Genomic DNA, 20094 nt, shown 5'->3' with positions numbered 1-20094 from the left:
TGGTTGTGAGCCACCATGTGGTTGCTGGGATTTGAACTCCGGACCTTTGGAAGAGCAGTCGGGTGCTCTTACCCACTGAGCCATCTCACCAGCCCCAAGAACTACTTTTAATGTAGCAATCTTAGCATCTTCTAATGTAGGTTTGAACAAAAGCGGTTCATGATAGTAGTTGTTGAAATCAACTGGGGGTGGGGTGGGGTGGGGAACACTGTCTAATTATTTAGGTTGATTGCTTTTTGTTTTCGTTTTACACAGGTCCTCCTACCGTAGCCCAGACTGTCCTGGAGCTCACTGTATAGTTCGAACTGGTCAAGGACTCTAGAATCTCTCCCACCTCAGAGACCCCTAGTGCTGACATCACGAACATGAGCAGCCGCATCTGGCTGGCTGTTTAGTTTCTAGGATCACTGAACAATTTTCATATTCTCTCCAAAACCTTATGAACTAAACAGTTAGACTAGGCACATATTGTATTGACTGTTTTCTTGGGGAGATAGAGTCCTTGCTTTCCAGCATATTACCTGGCTTGCCTAATCTTCATAGTTATCTAAATAAAAATGAGGAGCTGGCAATGTAGGAAAGGTGAGAAAGGAGGAGGAGGTGGGGGAGGAGGATGGCCATGGGGGCAATCAGTGAAGGGATGACAAGGTCAACTGTGGGGCCTGGAGGAGGCTTAGCACTTTCATACACAGCCCTGCTAGGTGAGCAGCATAAACCAGTTGCTAAAGAATGACTTTTTTAGTGGTGGCGCACGCCTTTGATCCCAGCACTCGGAGGGTGGGGAGGCAGAGGCAGGGGGATTTCTGAGTTTGAGGCCAGCCTGGTCTACAGAGTGAGTTCCAGGACAGCCAGGGCTATACAGAGAAACCCTGTCTCAGAAAAAAAAAATCTTTCTTTCTCTCTCTCTTTTTTTTTTCTTTTCTTTTTTTTTCTTTCTTTCTTTTTTTTCTTTTTTTTTCTTTTAAATTGTGAGTGGGTCTCATGATGTAGTCCCATCTATCCCAGAACCTTTATAACCCAGGTTGGCCTTGAACTCCCAAAGATCCAGCTTTTTCTGCCTCTGCCCTCCCAGTTCCAGGATTAAATGTGTGTCCCACCACACTCAGCAAGCATGTTGATTGACCTTAGGCAGGCCTTCCTTACCTCTGAGTGCGGTGGGTTTTGTTTTTGTTTTTGTTTTTTTCCCACTGCACTGTCACTCTTTTACACAGCTGTCATTCTGTTTGGTTCATAGTAATGATTTTAGTGCCCCTGATTCATGTTCACATAAGGGATTAAGGTACGCTGTCTTTGTAACCAAAGCCAAGGAAGATAAGTCGGTCTCCATCAGGCAGAAATACATCAGGCCTCACCTGTGAGTCACACCCCTTTACTCATGTTCTCTGAATTTTAACGTGATTCTGCTTTGAAGTAATGTATTCCCCATTGAATAACCTGGGCTTACAACCTTAGCATCGCTGTACCTTAATTTTGAAATTGCATCTATTAAATGAAAAATGTAGCGTGCGGCTTCAAACAAAGAAACTATAAAATGATAGTGGTCATTTAACGGACTGTTCTTGGTTCGCTTTATTGTTTTGTGGTCCTAGGAACTAAATCCAGGGGACATATAATTTTAGACAAGCACCATACTGCTGGACTACACCCCAACCCCTATTTAAGTTTTGGTCTGTTTGTTTTTAGTTATGAAAATTCTTTGGTTTTGATTTTGTGTGTGTGTGTGTGTGTGTGTGTGTGTATGTGTGTATATGTGTGCGTGTGTTCTGTGGGCTCACACCGTATATATGGAGGTCAGCGGTTGACATCCAATGTCCTCCTTGATTATTCTCAGCAGCAAGGTCTCTTGCTTGAGGCCCCGGCTTCCTTTGCTGCTCTCCGCATGCTGAGAGTTAGGATCACGTGGAGCAGTGAGCTTGGTGACGTTGCGTGGATGTCGTGGCTCTGAGTCTAGGCCTCAGTCCTTGGGGACACGGGTTTTTCACCAAGTCGTGTCCCCAGCCCCTGTCTCTTTCTTTACTCTTTCTGAGCACCGTCTTGGCCTTCTTCTCACTCTAAGTTCTAGAGAAGTGCCTTGAGCATGACTGGCCAGATGACACACGGCATTGATGTCACCTGGTTTTGGCTCCCTCCATCTGCTGCTCCAGACTCTGGGTGGGGGTTGGGCCTCTCTTTCCTTTTGTGCTGAGGACTCTTATCTTCTCTCCATCTCGCCTCTTTCCTTCAGAGTCGGCTCCAGAAACTTCTGCCTGTCTCGCAAAGCCTCTTTTATCTGCTCATGGCAGAAAGCAAACAGGTGACATGAAAGACTGTCTAGTCAAAGCGAGATGAGTCGATCTATGACATTTGTGAGGGCTAGGTCCCAAGCCACCTTCGATTCTCACAACTACGTTCTGTGAAATCGCTAAGAGAAGACCAGAAATAATCTCTCTAAGCCCTAACTCCGCATCTCTCTTGTTGAGTGATCTTTATGGTGTCGAGCACTAACTGAAATAAATTTGCACATCTTTTTCTACTGATATTCTTTGGAAGGCTTAGTGGCTGTGTTCACACAATGTGTCTGAGTCATTGCGTTTGACATTTCTGTCTTCAGTTGATCCGAAACATCTATCTTGTGGCCTATGGCTTTCATAAACATGTCCACGTACCCTTTATTCTGTCTTCAACACTAGACGCCACTAGTAGTTAATTTTGCTTGTTTGATTTCTTAAAAAAAAAACAAACAAAAAAGTTTTATTTTAAAAATCATTTTATTTGCAGCATTCATAGCAGTTAAGAATAAGCCCTCTGACTAAGAGCCTTACCTGGACCGAGGCCAGGCCTGACACTGTGCGCCTGCCCCTCAGCTCATGGAAGAATCATGTCTCCGAGGAAAGAAAGATTAGGTAGTGTAGGAAGTGTCACCACAACTTCAGGTGTTGATCAGGATGGTGGGGCTGTAAACACTGGGTCCGGGGGTGCATATGGTCGTTGCCATCTGCTATACTGATAAGCATGCGCTTAGAGTTAACACCTCTCTCTCAGTAACCCAAGAGCTTCACAGGGCGAATTTTCCCGTAGCGACTTCTGCACCATTGTTTCTCTTGTTGACGTTAGTAGCAAATATTTTGGTGGGAAGACATGCCTCTTATAATATACTTTTAAATAAGCGTGAAACAGGATTTAACATTTATATATTATATTTTTATTATATCTTTTTTTTTTTTTTTAAAGCCTACAGCACCTGGTATTCCCAGGTGGTCTCTCATCCAAGTACTAACCAGGCCTAACCCTGCTTAGATATCGTAACTTTTGAATGTATTGTTTTAACATTAGTTTTAATTTTAACACTGAGAAAACTCAATGTGGCTGTTGCTGAACACTGTTCCCACCTCCTTTTGGACACAGCTGGAATCTCCAGTTTCTGACAGATCCTTCTAAACATAACATATACATACAGGGGACATAATCCATATCTCCTTTGGTAACACAGCATTTTTGTACTTTGCTTAAAATTAGTCATATTAATTATATCTTGAATTATTTCTATATTAGCATGGAGTTTCCTCTTTGCCTTTCCCTGTGGCACTTTATACCATGGCATTGACCTGTTGTAACTCTCTACCTACGAAGAACCCCTGGATATGGGTTTTATACACACACACACACACACACACACACACACACACACACACGCATATGCATGCACGCATGCGCATGCACGCACACGTGCACACACACATACACACGCACGCACACGTGCACACATACGTGCGCACACACACAAACACACACACGCATGCACGCGCACACACACACATGCATTTGCATGCACGCATGCGCATGCACGCACACATGCACGCACACGTGCACACACACACACACACACACGCATGCACGCACGCGCATGCACACACACACGCGCATGCACACACACACGTGCACACACACACACACACACACACACACACACACACACACGCATGCACGCACACATCTAGTAGGATTATTTTCTAGACGCAGACCTCCTGAGTTGGAGGATAAGGTCTGGGTTGTCAGTTCACAGTGCTTTTAAAGTGATTATGAGAGGCCCAGCCCCCTTCAGCTTCATAACAAAATATTTGTTATTTTGTTTGCTTTGTCTTGGGCTTTCTATGCCTGTTTTATCTCCTCAGTATCTTCACATGGGTTTTCTGAGTCTCTGATGCTACTTGAAGACAGATCTGCCTACATAGAAGCACTGTACACACACTCCTCCCAAAATAAACAAAAACAAGGGGAAAAACAATCTGGTCTTATTAACATCTAATGGGACAGTGCTATTATCATCATGTGGGGAGGGTTCATTAGTCAGGGCTACCAGAGACTTGGTTAACTTGAGAAACGGAGGCGGTCCACTTAATAGAAACGGAGGCGGTCCATTTAATAGAAACTTAAGGAGGTCCATTTAATGGGGTGAGGCTCTCAAGGGAGAGTCAAGTTGGATAGCTTTGGTTTGGAGAAAAGGAAGGGGGGCAGGGAGAGAGAGAGAGAGAGAGAGAGAGAGAGAGAGAGTGTGAGTCAGTCTTAGGATAGTGCCCCATACCATTTTGTTTGCTGTACTGTCCTAGCTGTCAGGGGAGTGCTGGGAGACTAACCTAACCCTTGGTGATTGACTGCCATAGTCAGCGAGGTCACGTATACTTTTGGGAATCAAAAGTTGCACTGGTTTATTTGTTTTGACCCTCTGAACACCCGGACTGCCCTATCTGCCATCATGTGTGGCTGGAAAGCATGATAGAGGACTGGCTAGGGAGGGGATACTGGCTCTTCCTGGTAGCATGACCATGGTGCGCCTTTATGGTACTTCCTGGTAGCATGATCATGGTGCACCTTTATGGTACTTCCTTGAGGAATCTCAGCATCATTTCCCAAGAGATCTGAGACCAGCATTTTGGCACTATGAGATGCTGTTTGTGGCTTATACTGCTCTCTTCGGACCCCTGACATACATGGCAGGAACAGTAAAGGCCTCTGTGTGTCTGTGTGTTTGTGTCCATGTGCACAGGGGAAGAATTAAACAAGAAAGACAAGGGTGTCATAAAATGAACAGCTTTCCTTACAGTGTTGCTGCCTGCTGTTCCTCCTGATCAGTAGGTGGTGGGTGGGAAAACAATCAGTTGTAGCCCCTCAGACTTCTGTGACAGAGTAGCCGGTGATTTCAAATGGAGATGTTAGGAAATACAGTGTAGTAAATGCACTTCACTATAACGGCTCAGAGGACACGTCCACGGACCTGAGCGTGAAGGCAGTGGTTGGGAACAGTGTTTACTAGTTTTGCTGGGTCCTTACAGGCTGAGTTCACTGTGTAATATTGATGTGTAAAAGCAGAAGCACATTGACTTACTCATTTCATAAAGTACACAGTGAACATTTGCCACAGCTCTTGGAGAGTGCCAACTGACGAAGCGGGTTCTAGTGCTGGGACGTTTGTGTCTGCCTGCCTGCCTTAGGTAGGCGAAGGCCAAACACCCTGGTTACTCACTGTTTGCCCAGCAGGAGTGTCAAGTTCTATCAATACCACTCTTCTACCACACTGCCAGTGTCATTGAGGTCTAGTCCATTTCATGAAGGAGGATTCATTCACAACTTAAGTGCCAGTCTGTCCTGACTTGTTTATTGTCGTAGGGCATTTTCTTGATTAATGACTGATGTTGGAAGGCCTAGCCCCCTGGGAGCAGTATTCCCCCTGGGCCTGTGGTCCTAGGTGGTATAAGAAAGCAGACCATGAGGAATAAGCTAGGCTAGTCTTGCGAGCTCTCTGCTTCCGTTTCCTGCCTTGAGTTCCTGCCTAGACTTCCCTCAGTGATGTGTGTCCCGAGAGTTGTAAGATAAAATAAACTCTGCCCTCCATGAGTTGTTTTTTTTTGTAATAGTGTTTTATGACAGCAGTAGAAACAAAATCTCAATTCATTTGATATTTTCAGTTTTTCTCACATAATTGTCCCCTGTCTTCTGCTCTGAGGATTAAGTCTTAGTAATGTGTAATTCGATCCTTGTGATGGACACTTCACACGCTGAGAAATATCTTTTGGTTGATATTTTATTTAAAGCAACGAGGGGGAGAAAGAACATTGGCATCTCTGGAAATTCTCAAAGGAAGAAAGTTTCTCATTCAAAGAAGCCCAGAGTTTTTACAGACTATTTAGGAATGTGTATGGCATATTGAAAGATGAACTTGTGAAGTCTTGAGCCTGTAATTTCATCATTTGGGAGGCTGAGGCAGGAGGATAAAATCGAGGCCAGCCTAAGCTTCATTCCAAGTTTTGAATAGCATACTACACAACAATGTTCTGTCTAAAGAAAAATACAAAGCAACTTGAAAAGATGTAAAATCAAGAACATACATGATTCACCAGAGATCTTACCCACAGTTGGACAGTTCCCAGCACACTAGTTTTATCTGGCCACTTGAGTTTACTCATTAGTTGAAGACAAATTTCTCATATGCCTTTTTATTTATCCATTTTTGCCTGAATCACTAAAATATAAAAGGAGCCTTCCATTTAAAAACAAAAAGCAAAAAAGCACATACTCGCTAGCGTGGTGGAATGTCCCTGTAATCCTAGCACATAGGAAGTAGAGACAGAAGACTCATGAGTTTGAGGCTAGCATAGTTGTGGGACTCTGTCTCTTGACAAAATAAAAAATGGACCAGAGGTGGCTCAGTGCCTCTGCATCTGATATCCCGAGGTCAACCCTCAGAACCCACATGAAGAAAGAGAGACCTGAGTCCCTCCAAGTTACGGTCTGACCTCCATATGTGCACTCTGGCATGCATGTGCCTCAGTAGATACAAACACACAATTAATGAGCATAAAATATAAGAAAATAGGGCTGGAGAGATGGCTCAGCGGTTAAGAGCACTGACTGCTCTTCTAGAGGTCCTGAGTTCAATTCGCAGCAACCACATGGTGGCTCACAACCATCTGTCATGGGATCTGGCACCCTCTTCTGGTGTGTCTTAAGACAACTATAATTGTACTCACATAAGATAAATAAATAAATAAATCTTTTAAAAATATATATATATATATGTAAAGAAAATAAAACAAAAATGTTTACTATGTTCTATCATCCCACTTTTAAGAAAGAAAAGCAGTGTTCCTCTAATACTCTGTCCAGTAAAGTTTTTTCTTAGTAATTTGCGATTTGCGAGTTGGTGCCCTGTGACTGGGTGCCATGTCTTCTTGTAGGTATGCTTAGATCTAAGTTCCACGTGCAGCTCGCTGCCTGTGAACTTATCCCTGTTTCTTCTCTGTGGGGGAAGCAAACTATTGTTCTGGACAGCAGCGACTTTCAGGCTTTTTGGTCTCACATCTTAATGATTGAAAACTCAAGTAGTTATTTTTTCTAATATTCTCTGCATAGTGATACCTACTGTATTAAAATAGGTTGTTTGATTACTTACTCAAGGATAGTGATAGTAAACTCACTGTATGATAATATACATAAATACAATTTTTATGAAAGGTAACAAATCTACCTGTCTCAGTCAGGGTTTCTATTCCTGCACAAACATCATGACCAAAAATCAAGTTGGGGAGGAAAGGGTTTATTCGACTTACATTTCCATACTGCTGTTAATCACCAAAGGATACAGGACTGGAACTCAAGCAGGTCAGAAAGCAGGAGCTGATGCAGAAGCCATGGAGGGATGTTCTTTACTGGCTTGCTTCCCCTGGCTTGCTCAGCCTGCTCTCTTATAGAACCCAAGACTACCAGCCCAGAGATGGCACCACCCACAAGGGGCCCTCCCCCCTTGATCACTAACTGAGAAAATGCCCTACAGCTGGATCTCATGGAGGCATTTCCCCAACTGAAGCTCCTTTCTCTGTGATAACTCCAGCTGTGTCAAGTTGACACAAAGCTAGCCAGTACAATACCTTACTAGCAGTCGTAAATGGGAGAAGTTGATGTAGTTTTGTCCTTGGGCAAACCTTTCTAATGTCTGACTTTACGAGAGATAGCTGGATTCTTACCACTTCGCCTGCCTTTCGTCTATTCCAGGCTGTTGTTTTGGCTGAAGTATATGAAGAAAGTTTGGTTTTATGTAGAGACAGGGTTGGAAAAAAGAGGAATATTTTGCTTCTCTTTCAGTAATGGTGGAAATCTTTGATGCTACAGCAAAACCCCACAAGGGGCAGTCTACCCTAAAGGTGGGTTGGCGTGCAGTTGGGAACCCGATGACTGAAGTTTCACCCTCTGTTAAAATTGATTCTTCTGAGAGTTGGAACCAATCCCTCCTGGGCTTACTGTTGTAACTTTAGACCTTAGTCATTTGGAGAACATTTTTCCAACGGACTATGTAAATCTTCCAACTGTTGTCATATTTCATTAAGTGTTTTACGCTTCATTCTCATTTCTCTCACTACTTTTTCCATGTCCTTGGCAAAGTCTTGGCTGTTGGGAAGCTTGTGAGTATCATAGTAGGTGTTTCAAAACAAACAAACTTGATTTCTTTCTGAAAAAAATCACATTCACATTTGCTGTCTTAGTAGGTCAGACATGTAATTGGTAGGTTAATATAGATGAATACAATAGAGTAATACAGAATAACAGATTCAAAATGGTATCTTTTAAATCCACATTTTATTTTGTAGTTCCTTTATCTCAAGAAGTGGAATTCCGTTTTCTAAGAGTATAGTTAGCACAGGGCTCAGTTACTTGAGGTCAGCTGCTCAAAAATATTAAATGGAACCGTCCAGAAGCAAACAATCTGTGAGTTTTAATGTGGTCCTGAGTAGTATGAAGTCGCAGAGTGCCCCACTCTACTTAGGAATGAGTCACCTTTGGATCTAGTGAGCCCATAGTGCATACACAAACCCCTCCCCACCTGTTGTCTCAGAGTGTCCCACTCTAGTCTATTTAGGGATAAGTCCTCTTTGGATCTAGTGAGCCCGTAGTGCATACACAAGCCCCTCCCCACCTGTTAGGTACTTGGTGACATCTCAGTTATCAGATTGACTGTCCAAGTTCACAACGCTGATTTTCAAGTAAACCTCATAGACTTCACATTGTCTCAGCTGCAATAGCAATGCTGTTGGTGACTTGATTAATGCCAAACGGAACGTTAATTGTTTAAATGAAAAGGTGGAGATTCTCACGCTCTGGAAAAAAGTGGTATAGCTCTGGGGGGTGAGGGGGAGGGTAGAGTGAGTGCCTCTCTTAACTCTAGCTGCAGTTTCTGACACCACAAAGTAAAACTGAAATGTAATACACAGAGGGATTGGAGGGCCTGATACCTGCTGGGCAATTACTCTCCCAGGGTCTCCATCCTCAGCCCCATTCATGACGCTTTGGAGCGGTTGTTTTTAGATGGATGAATCAAGAAAATGAAGAAATTGGAGGAGGAAGCAGAACTGATAATGATAACTAAATCAGTGTACACGTGAAGTATTTATACTCTTTCCCCTCTTCCAGGTTACAAAATAAATCATGACTGAATCTGCATCTAGCACAAGTGGTCAAGAGTTTGATGTGTTTAGTGTTATGGACTGGAAGGATGGAGTTGGTACCCTACCAGGAAGTGATTTAAAGGTAGGCTTTCTTTATCATACACATGCATGCGTGTGTGTGTGTGTGTGTGTGTGTGTGTGTATGTATAAATAAGTACATATAGTTATTTATTTATATATTGTATGTATCTGTAGTCAGCTTATTTTACAATGAAATACATGAAACAATGTATTTCAATGTATATACATGAAACAAAAATTCAAAGCATTAAATAGAGTGTTCTGGCTTCGTACAGTATGTGGTATTCTGTAGTAAATTTGTAAGCTACCTTGTAATACTGATGGATTGCCAGATCTTATCCCTTGGGTTAAGGGTCTGAAGAATATTGTTAGTATGTTCGTAATCTGAGGAAATCACCAAGACCTTTGAGGAAGATCAGCTGGTTTTGTTCTATGATGATGATGATAGCCAATATATATGGCAATGCCAGACCTAGAAAGTCTAGCTTTTTGTATATTTTAGTAACGGCTTTGTAGCTTTGAGTGGGTAACCACATTCCCTGGGTCCTAGTGTCCTTTTATAGAAGTTGGGTAAAAAAAAAAAAAAAAAAAAAAAAAAAAAAAAGTGAAAAATTTGAATCAATAGAACTATTTACTGCCTTTCAATTATTTATACTATAAATACGAATTTTGTGTAATCACCTGCTCACCAGCACACTCTTTGTGGGGTCCAGTCTGCCCACTGTATATGTGCTAACCTACTGTGTGTCTTCACTCTTCATGGGTCAGTCTGCCCACTGTATGTCTCCACTCTTCATGGGTCAGTCTGCTCATTGTATATATGCTAGTCTACAATGTGTCTCCAGTCTTTATGGCTCAGTCTACCCACTGTATATGTGCTAACCTACTGTGTGTCTTCACTCTTCATGGGTCAGTCTGTCCACTGTCTATGTACTAGCACACCATGTGTCTCCACTCTTCACAGGTCAGTCTGCCAACTAAGTATGTGCTAGCCTGCTCACTGTATACGTGTTAGCCCCACTGTGCATCTCTACTTTTCATGGGGTTCAGTCTGCCCATTGTTTATGTGCTAGCCCACCATGAGTCTCCTGCTCTACTGAGCCTGCATTAGGACTACCTCTGCTGCTCCATGGAACACAGTTGTGCAAGCTCCCTTTGGCCCGTGCTTCTCATTTCTAGTGTGGATTTGCTCTGATCCTGCCTTTGGGACCTTGAACCTCTCTGTGGCCTGTGGCCTTTTAGACTTTGTGTTTGTACTTACTCTCTCAGGTGTTTGAGCTTCCTGTATCTCTAACAGGCTGTCACGTGGCCTGTCTCTGTAAGACTTGTTCTGTGCTGCCTCAAATCGAAAAATTTTGCCCCTGACTTAGGCTTCTTGAAATCTAATCCTTTTGATGGCCGCCTGACAAATATCTTAGCCCAGTCCCTGCCCTCACTGATCCTCAAGGGCACAATTTAAACATCTGCCTGCCGGTGGAAAAATGTTTGAGATTTTGGTTGGCTTAGGTTTAATTGAGCCAAAGAGCCAGTGTATGAGATTAAGGAAACAAAACTATTACAGTGAGGTTTAGTGAAAACTGGAGAAACTATTTTTAAAAGAGTACCAACATATAGTTAGAACTATTAAACTGTGGCAGTCCTTTATACCATAGGGTAGCTGGAGTCTAAAGTAATATATGGTCTACTTTAAAATAACTAACAAAGAAGGTTTCCAAGGTTCTTATTTTGTAGAAATAGAAATGTTTGAGGAGGTAGGAAGGCTAATTCCCTCATCTGAACATTACATATTGTGTGTGTATATGGGAATAGCATATGGTACTTATAAGTATGCACACACACTTTGTATCCACTCAAAATTATTCAAAAGAAGAAATTTCCAGTTTTGGGTTTGAGTGATGAGAAGTTATAGAATCAGTTAATTCTTTTGGGTCGTGATAGCTCTGCAGTAAAGTTAAGTGGAATCAAGCTGTTCTGACGTTCTCCAGGTGACACCTGTGTGACTTGTGGTGGGCAAAGAGAGCTGATAGCATTTAAATAGAAAAAAAAAATCTATTTTTCAAGCTCCGATAATGTCAGCCATATATTAGCATGTGAACTTTGTCCAGTTGCCTAACGTCAGGGACTGCAGAGGTAGTTCAGCAGTGAAGAGCATGCTCTGCTTTTGCAGGAGACTCTAGTTTGACTGGGTAGCTCACAGCTTCCTGTAAAGCCAGTTCCAGGGGATCTTCTGAACTCTAAGGGTACTTCCACCCACAGCCCCTCCCCCCCTCCTCGCTACATACACACAGTTAACAATAAAGTAAAGCCTACGGATGAGTCTTTAAAATCCTTACATGGTGTAAGCTTTATCTGAAAAAATGGGAGTCGACAGAATCCATAAACTCACAGCTGTAAGACAGCGGTGACGGTTGGTGAAAGACTGCAAACAAATTGTGCATTCTCTGACTATATTATGAAAATTGTCCTTTTCTGTTATTTGGCATGCACATTACTCTCCTGTATTTTCATGCATCATGCATTTTATATGTCAGGTACACGATGAAATTTATAACTTTCTTTTAGTTAGCCTTTGGCAAATGGGGAGTTTCCATCCCTAAGAAATCTGGATTGCTTTTAAGTTTTCTAAGCAATGGATTTTAGAAATTAACCCATTATTTTTATTAAGATAATCAGGCAATTAAGGCATTTAGGGTTTTAGTATCAGGCTTGTTAGATATGACTTTTATACTCATGTGATTATATGATAATTACCATGTGTCCAATCTACCTATGGGCAGTAGACAGTTGGATACCTTACTTTAGTATGTAAAGAGTAGAGGAAAGGCACAGAAGAACTAAGTCTGGTCCCACAGCACCCATGTACAATGCAGCCCAACCTAATTTTAGGTTTAGAGAGAGGACTTTTCTCAGTGAAGTAATAAGGTGGAGGGTGACAGACAGAACACAGACATTTACTTGGCCTCTGTATTGTATAGATGGTATATGTAGCAGTATGTGTGTTCATACAACACTCACACATGCCTCTCTCTTTTTCTGTGTCTCTCTCACATACAAAAGATATTATTTATAACCTTTTCAGTTCATAGCCTATCTGTTGTGTGAAGAGCAAAGGCCAGGCTGCTGCTCTTTAATGGTTTGTGTGTTTAGAGGTGCATGTCATAATAGTTTCCTCTGAAATTTAAACAGTCTACCGTGCTCCTTAAAGAGGAAGGTAAACCACTCAAAATAACTTCAGGAAGTCCCTGAAACTGAACAGATTCACTAGGCTCCTCCCTGCCAGAGTAAGCAATAAAAGTTGAGAGTCTCTCTCAGAAGAGAGAAGTGTCAGGCTGCAAAGATGACTCCCATGCTAGCTGAGCTGCAGAGAATTAGGGCCAGCAGAACTGCCTGGAAGTGGTTTAGATCAACTGAGTTATTTAGATGGGATCATTTCTAACCTGTGTGAGTTACTTGCAGACTGTAATCTGTGCTCCAGGTCCCAGCTTTGCGAGGTCTCATCTATGATGGGGTGAACTTTGGTGATTCAACTGCCTTTGAGGTTTTTTTGTGCTCCTGTAAGTGACCCCAGTAATTAAATTTTTTCAGCAAGTTGAACTCTGGTAGTATCTGAACTTTGGTCTGTCTTGGGCTTAAGATTGTAGTTGAGCAAACACATGTGTTGCGACTTCCCAAGAAAAGCTTTGTGATACACCATCTCACTGACTGTTACATAAAACTTCTTAATCAAAATCTTGGTTAAGCCAGGCATGGTGGCGCACACCTTTAATGCCAGCACTCTGGAGGCAGAGGCAGGTGGATTTCTGAGTTCGAGGCCAGCCTGGTTTACAAAGTGAGTTCCAGGACAGCCAGGGCTATACAGAGAAACCCTGTCTCGAAAAACCAAAAAAAAAAAAAAAAAAAAAAAATTCTTGGTTAAGTAGTTAAACAATTGGTTTTTTACTAAACCAAAATGTTGACAATTTTCATAATTCATGCTTCTCTGCCTTTGTCACATCCTGGGTTAATTAACCATAATTATTTGAAATAAAGTACAAACATCTTTTTGGATGCAGAAGTGAGAGGAATAGGAAATAAACCCTCCGAGGGAGCGCTTTACCTGCAGTGTATCTCATCTTTTCATTTAGCATCTTCTATCTTTTGTTACTTAGTTATTGCAGCTCGGGGTCAGAGGAGACTGCGATGATTATTGAAACCATTCCTCTTAACACTGCCACAGTGCTGCCTAAAGACAGAGCATGCCAAGATCAACAGACTTGGGGAAAGGGTACATTTGGAGAGGTTGAAACTTCCCTCAGCTGCAGGAACCAGGGAGCCTTTAAACACCACCAGTTATCATTTGAGCTGACAATGCCGTTTGGGAGGACATCTGGGAAGGTGCATGGGGAGAGAGCAGGAACAGGGCTTCCAGAAACAGAGTCACTTACTTCCGCAGGTCAGGAGATAGCCAGTGCTCACTGCTAGTCTGGGAAAGATCAAGCCCCTACCCCTACCCCATCCTCCCCCTCCCCCACATCAAATCACTGCGGGACTAGGCATATCCTTTCCCACTGAGGCCAGACAAGGAAGGCAGCCTAGTTCAAGGAATGGGATCTGCAGGCAGGTGGGGCAAGTCTGCCTGAATTTCTAATATTGTCTCAAATATTTCTCCAGAGAGAAGTCCGTTGAGTCAGAGAAGTAGCTAAGTCTTTTGGAGTCCTTTGGTAAAATGTGGATCCTCCCCTGAGAGCGATACTGTCTTATCTAGTAAGAGTAATTACGTCGGAGAGCAGAGCTGCTGCAGCCAGCTGTAAAACCCAGCACCATCTTCTTAGTGCACGGCTTTGCCTTCTCAGTTAATGTTTAAAACAGTTTAGTGACCAAACATCTTTGCCCTTAAAACACATTTAATTTTGTTTTTTTTTTTCTTCAACATCAAAAGTAATAAAATGGAAATTGGAACCTTGATAGTTCCTTTTAGTTTCTAATATTAAAGAGACCCAAAAGAGGGACAAGAGCTTCTACCCCTACAAGCAAAAATAAAGAACAGAGTCAACAAAGGCGGCTCAGGGCAAGCCAGATAAATAAAGCCTTGCGGCTGTGCAGATATCTAAAGCGTAATTCTTTTATTACTGACCTGGATGGATTCATATGTAGGAAAAGTTGCCATGCCAACCTTATCTTTGTATTACTTAATTAATTGCTTTTGTAAAAGTTTATAATTTGGCCGGGCAGTGGTAACGCATGCCTTTAATCCCGGCACTTAGGAGGCAGAGGCAGGCGGATTTCTGAGTTCGAGGCCAGCCTGGTCTACAGAGTGAGTTCCAGGACAACCAGGGCTACACAGAGAAAGAAACCCTGTCTCAAAAAAAAACAAAGAACAAAACAACAACAACAAAAAGTTTATAATTTGGTAGGTATTTTCAGTTGGAGAGTGGAGCACTTGAGTTTTTTTTGTTGTTTGTTTGTTTGGTTTTTTNTTTTTTTTTTTGTTTTTTTGTTTTTTTGTTTTTTTGTTTTGGTTTTTTCAAGACAGGGTTTCTCTGTTATAACCCTGGATGTCCTGGAACTCACTTTGTAGACCAGGCTGGCCTTGCACTCAGAAATCTGCCTGCCTCTGCCTCCTGAGTGCTGGGATTAAAGGCGTGTGCCACCACCGCCCGGTGAGAAATTTTATATCACTCCAAAGCCTTCATAAGAACTTGGAGAACCTATGAGTTTAATTGGGGAAACAAAAGGAAATGTATCGGTCTTTCTGGAATCCTGTCATTGGACATCTAGTTTCATCAGCACATCCAAAATCCAAAAAGAGAACGCCACCAGAAAACTCAATCTATCTGTCTTTTTACTTAGAGTGAACATACTTTGAGGGTTTGATTCCTGAGCTGAAGAATCACAGTGAGAGCAGATGCTGTCTAAGTTTCAGGGTTTTAGGGGACCTTTGAGGTATGGCGCAACCTTTGGATCCTAGACCCGCAGGTGTGCACGTGGCTTCTTCTTCTTACACCTGTTTCATGCATCAGCCCTTGGTGTCCATTCTTGCTCTCTGGCTGAGGGCTGTGTCCCCAAGTGACATTGCATGTCCGCTTTGTACTTAGACTGTCCGTTATGGCTGTAATGTTAGCAGAGAAGAAGATGGCTGTGGTTAAGTGTGTTCGTAGAGATATTATTACCTTCTAACTTCAAGAGTATTTACCTTTCCAAGTGTTGGACCTGCACTTTCCAATAAGAGACTCGATCTGGTGTCCTTTTGGGGGATGTTTATAATGCAGGGTGGTTTGCAGCTTAGCAGTCATTAGAATCCGTTCTGTCTATTCTAAATGTCTGGTGCTATTTCTCACATCTTGCTCTTGTCGAGTAAGAATACATTAGTGTGAATTACAAGTAACGCAAGAATGACCCTTCTTAGTGAATCATTGTTTGTTCCTATTTAAAAAAAAACAAAACAAAACTGAACTCAGAATTGATTTTTGTATCACTTTCTTTAATATCATTAAATGATTGCGGTGGCTTGTTTTATCTACTCTTGCCCAGTAGATGGTACTGTCAGCCTTACTTTGAAGTTGCTAGTTGAGTAATTTTTTTTTTTTTTTAACTTTAAGTTTTCTTTTTTCAAAAAAGTTATTTTTAGTTCTTGTTCATGAAATGGACTTTCACTATTTTCTGAACTGGCATGGACACTACTTCTGCAATGCACTTTGCCTGTGAATTTATTTCCAGAATACATAATAGGGAGTAAACATTCCCACATTCCTAAACTATTTCAATTAATTCCATCTAGAAAGTATTTAATGATTTTACACAATGAGTGTGGAATATATCTATCTCCTGCTAACACCCATGAATCCTGATTGCTATTTTGTTTTATGGAAAGTATAAGAACTGAAGAAAACATTTAAATCCACGAATTTCTGAGTTAGAGAGAGCAGAGTCCCTGCTATGGTACAACAGCAGTGGTTAAGCCTTCGTGAATAGAAGCCTGTTAGTGCAGAAACCTGCTTTCTGTGCAGCTGGCATGGGGTGACAGGAAGCTTGTAGGGTCTGGAAGGAGAACTCCAGGACTTGGGAGTGACCTTCCTCTTTCTCAACCTGCTGGCATGCCAGCAGGCGGTAGACTTGTCCATTTCTTATGGTTATTTCTTCATTTTCTCCCTGTTGCTTGGGAAAACTCCAGCTAAAGTTGGTGGAGAGTTTTGAGAATGATGAAAGAAAATGGAAGTGTGGTGCTGGGGAGGGTGTAGCTTATGAATTTTCATCTTGGATATAAGGAGAAAGGTGATGGGCCATTATGTCCTTCTCTTTGAACTATGCCTGCTTTAGTGAGATGAATCAATTCCTTGGGGGTAGAGAGGAGTAACTTTAGTAACTTTGCTAAGTAAATGATAGTAGGGGGCTGGAGAGATGGCTCAGTGGGTAAAAGCACTGACTGCTCTTCTGAAGGTCCTGAGTTCAAATCCCAGCAACCACATGGTGGCTCACAACCATCTGTAACAAAATCTGAAGCCCTCTTCTGTGTACTTACATATAATAAATATTTACATCTTTAAAAAAGTAGTATTAAATAAATAAAAATCTTAGTAAAAATGTGTCAGAAGTACCAGTTAGAAGTGTTGGGCCATTTTCTATGTGCATGGCTGAAGGGACACCTACTGTGTGCCTTCTAATCCCTCTCAGCCCCAGATTTATAAACCAAAAAGGGCCTTACTGTTATTAAAAAGCCCATCCTAGATAGCATTGTTCCTGTCCTGGCAGGTGCTCAGTTTGCTTAAAGCCTGTGTGTCTGCGGCGACGACGTAAATAACACCCCCCCCCCCAGGAGTTTCCTTATACATTTCCGTTTTTTTTTTTTTTTTTTTTTTTTTCCTCTTCCATGTCCTTGCCAGTTTCGAGTAAATGAGTTTGGAGCTTTGGAAGTGATCACAGACGAAAGCGAGATGGAAAGTGTCAAGAAAGCGACTGCCACTACCACGTGGATGGTCCCAACTGCTCAGGACGGTAAGGCCACCCAACTACTGCTTAGGTCTTCTCATTGAGTGCTTTGAAACCAGACTTTTATAGGAGGCCAGACTTTGAAAGCCCTGGGTTACTTCTGTTTTTCATGTTCCTACATAATTTTTTTTGTAATGAAAACAGATAGGAGACAGACAGCCTTTATATTTTAAAAATAATTATAAGCCGCCTCATTTCTAATGCCAGATCTGTAATAGCACAAGGTTAGTTGCAAATCATCAAGTAAACCCAAGTTGCTAATGGCCTTCCTAGTTGATTCAGCCAAAAAGCCTGGCACTCTCTTGTTTTTCCTGCTCCGATAGTTGTAAGTTACACATATAAGCTGATGATTCCGCTCTATCCCCAGCCCCGACCTCTCCCCTGAGCTCCAGGCCCGTATTTCCACCTGCCTACTGGACATCTCCACCTGGATGTCCCACAGGTACCTCAAATTCCACATGTCTGAAATGCAATTTTTTTCTTTCTCCCTTTTTCTAAACCTGCTCTTTCCCTCACTAACCCATATTTCAGCCGGTGGTAGCGCCATCTACCTGGTGCGTAATCAAGAAATCGAGGAGTCATCCCGAATTTGATTCTGCCATCGGTTTCCTAATGCTCTTGGTTTTTATTCCCTAAATGTGTCTCAGATCTGGCTGTCACCACTGCAACTGCCTTACTGTAGGCCTCTAACCCTCACTTAATCTACCACAGAAGGCTCTTACGTAATCACCGCTTCTAACTCACCCCTCCCCGATTTATCCTGCACCCTGAAGTCAGCGGGGCTTGTGTAGACTGCTCACTTGCTTCCTTGTTCATGTCTCCTTGCTTTCGCAGACCTCGCAAAGTCTTTGGAGGCTTGCTTCCACCTGCTTGCTTTGTCTCCCAACTCTGTCACCTTCTCTGTGTCTTGTGCTTATGGCTCAAGCAGTATGGACCTACATGTCACTGTCCCAGATCATCCTGTGGTTTCTGCTTTCCTGCCTTCGTTCATGCTGGATTTGGTTTGTTTGTTTGTTTGTTTGTTTGTTTCTGATTTAGAGGCCATTTCTTTCTTTGTCTTTTTTCTTTCTTTCTTTTTTGGCCTTAAAAACCCTGTTGAGGTGCTGTGTCAGAAACTCTTTTCAACCTCACCCCTGGCTGAGTGAACCACTTCTTCTTCTGCAGTTCAAAAACTTCCTTGCACTTCTATGACTGCATGCGTCCACACGTACGTCCAGCACTGGGTTTCTTGTGTGGCTTCTCTTCTAGCCTGTGAGCTGTCTTGGGCAAGGTCCACACTGACATAATCAGTGTCCAGTATAAATTGGTGACTAACAAATGTTTGCTGAATGATTCGGGCAGAAGGAAATATGAGGTCCTAAGTAATTTGGATAATTATGATCCGGGAGATTAACTACATTAAAATTATATGTGTCAATTTAGTCAACTAAGTAAAAAAAATCACTCATCAAAATGTTGTAAACATGAAATAATACACGTGACCTTTTTTTTTTAGCTTTATCCAAGTTTGACGTGTAGATTGGAACTTGTAGACCAATAGTATTTGATCTAGTAACTAATTCCAGCTATTTTTATTCTATTTTGAACTCTATAGAGAAAGCCAAGTTCTCATGTTTATCCTCTTTGGAGAGTTGTTATGTTGAGATAGGTCTTACTATGTAGGCAAGCAAATCTCACACTCAAAAGAAATCTGCCTGCCTCGGCTTTCCCACAGGCCCCTTTTCAAGATTGTTTTCTCTTTTAGTAGAAGTGATTCAACTGATTCCTGCCAAGCTTAGCCCCTTCCCCCAACTTTATCGTTCAATCACTGATTCATTCAACAAACATCATTTTTAATTGTGTTGCTAACAAGATTAGTAGAGGAAAACGTTTAAATGTACCTGCCTTCTAGCTTGGTTTTACTATTTCGTCTTCTTTTCTTCTTCCAGTCTTTTCGGAGAAGGCTGGGGTGCCTTTCAGGCTGAAGGAGCAATCAAAAGCAGATGGGCTTCAGTTTTGTGAGAACTGTTGTCAGTATGGCAACGGAGATGAGTGTCTTTCTGGAGGAAAATATTGCAGCCAGAATTGTGCTCGGCATGCCAAAGACAAGTAGGTCCCTTTCCCTTCCATTTCTAAAGTGCATCAGAGACTTCCAGATCATAGGATCTGAGGCGACTGTGTACCATAGGACATCTGTTCCCCTCTCAAACCTGTCTCTTAGACTTTCTCTCCAGTAACAGATGGGCCTTGACCCCTGCCTGCATTGGATGTAGTGCCTTTTCTCACACCTGGTCCATCATAGTAGAGATGCCCTGTGTCTGTGGTCGACCACTGTTGCCATTAATTTAATTGTTTCACATGAAGAGTTTCTAGGTATTTCTCACCTATGCAGACAGTTAGATGGTACTGATACTCATAACACACTTGTTTATATTTTCGGAATCCTGAGGTAACTAACTCTGTTGAAACGCCACACAGAGAATAAAGGTACCACTGATAGGATGGGCAGTCAACTCCTTGGAACTGTCCACTAGAGATACTGTAGTAAGTCCTCATAGGATGACTTTGGAGTACATACAGTAAGTGCTATGCCACCAACCCATCCGAGGACTATTTAACAAAATGCAGCTTAGGAACAAAAAGATGTGTTTCTTGC

General features: G+C 42.2%; 1 protein-coding gene across 5 annotated transcripts in view; it reads left to right on the top strand.

Moving 5' to 3' along the window:
• The window catches only part of L3mbtl3 (L3MBTL histone methyl-lysine binding protein 3), a 102455-nt gene that overhangs the window by 13827 nt on the left and 68534 nt on the right, over positions 1 to 20094 (top strand). For 3 of the 5 annotated variants that reach the window (XM_029533048.1, XM_021221351.2, XM_029533047.1), the window contains exons 2-5: positions 9439 to 9555; positions 17354 to 17465; positions 17827 to 17901; positions 19388 to 19547. In XM_029533048.1, coding sequence (XP_029388908.1) covers positions 9454 to 9555; positions 17354 to 17465; positions 17827 to 17901; positions 19388 to 19547 — 449 coding nt within the window. In that variant the 5' untranslated portion in view covers positions 9439 to 9453. The remainder of the gene's footprint in view (positions 1 to 9438; positions 9556 to 17353; positions 17466 to 17826; positions 17902 to 19387; positions 19548 to 20094) is intronic. The other 2 variants (XM_021221353.2, XM_021221352.1) reach the window with 1 other exon arrangement.

This window comes from Mus pahari, chromosome 21, assembly GCF_900095145.1.
Source record: "Mus pahari chromosome 21, PAHARI_EIJ_v1.1, whole genome shotgun sequence".
Lineage (NCBI taxonomy): Eukaryota > Metazoa > Chordata > Mammalia > Rodentia > Muridae > Mus > Mus pahari.
Note: the sequence above shows the minus strand (reverse complement) of the source record. Positions and strands in the feature narration are given on the sequence as shown.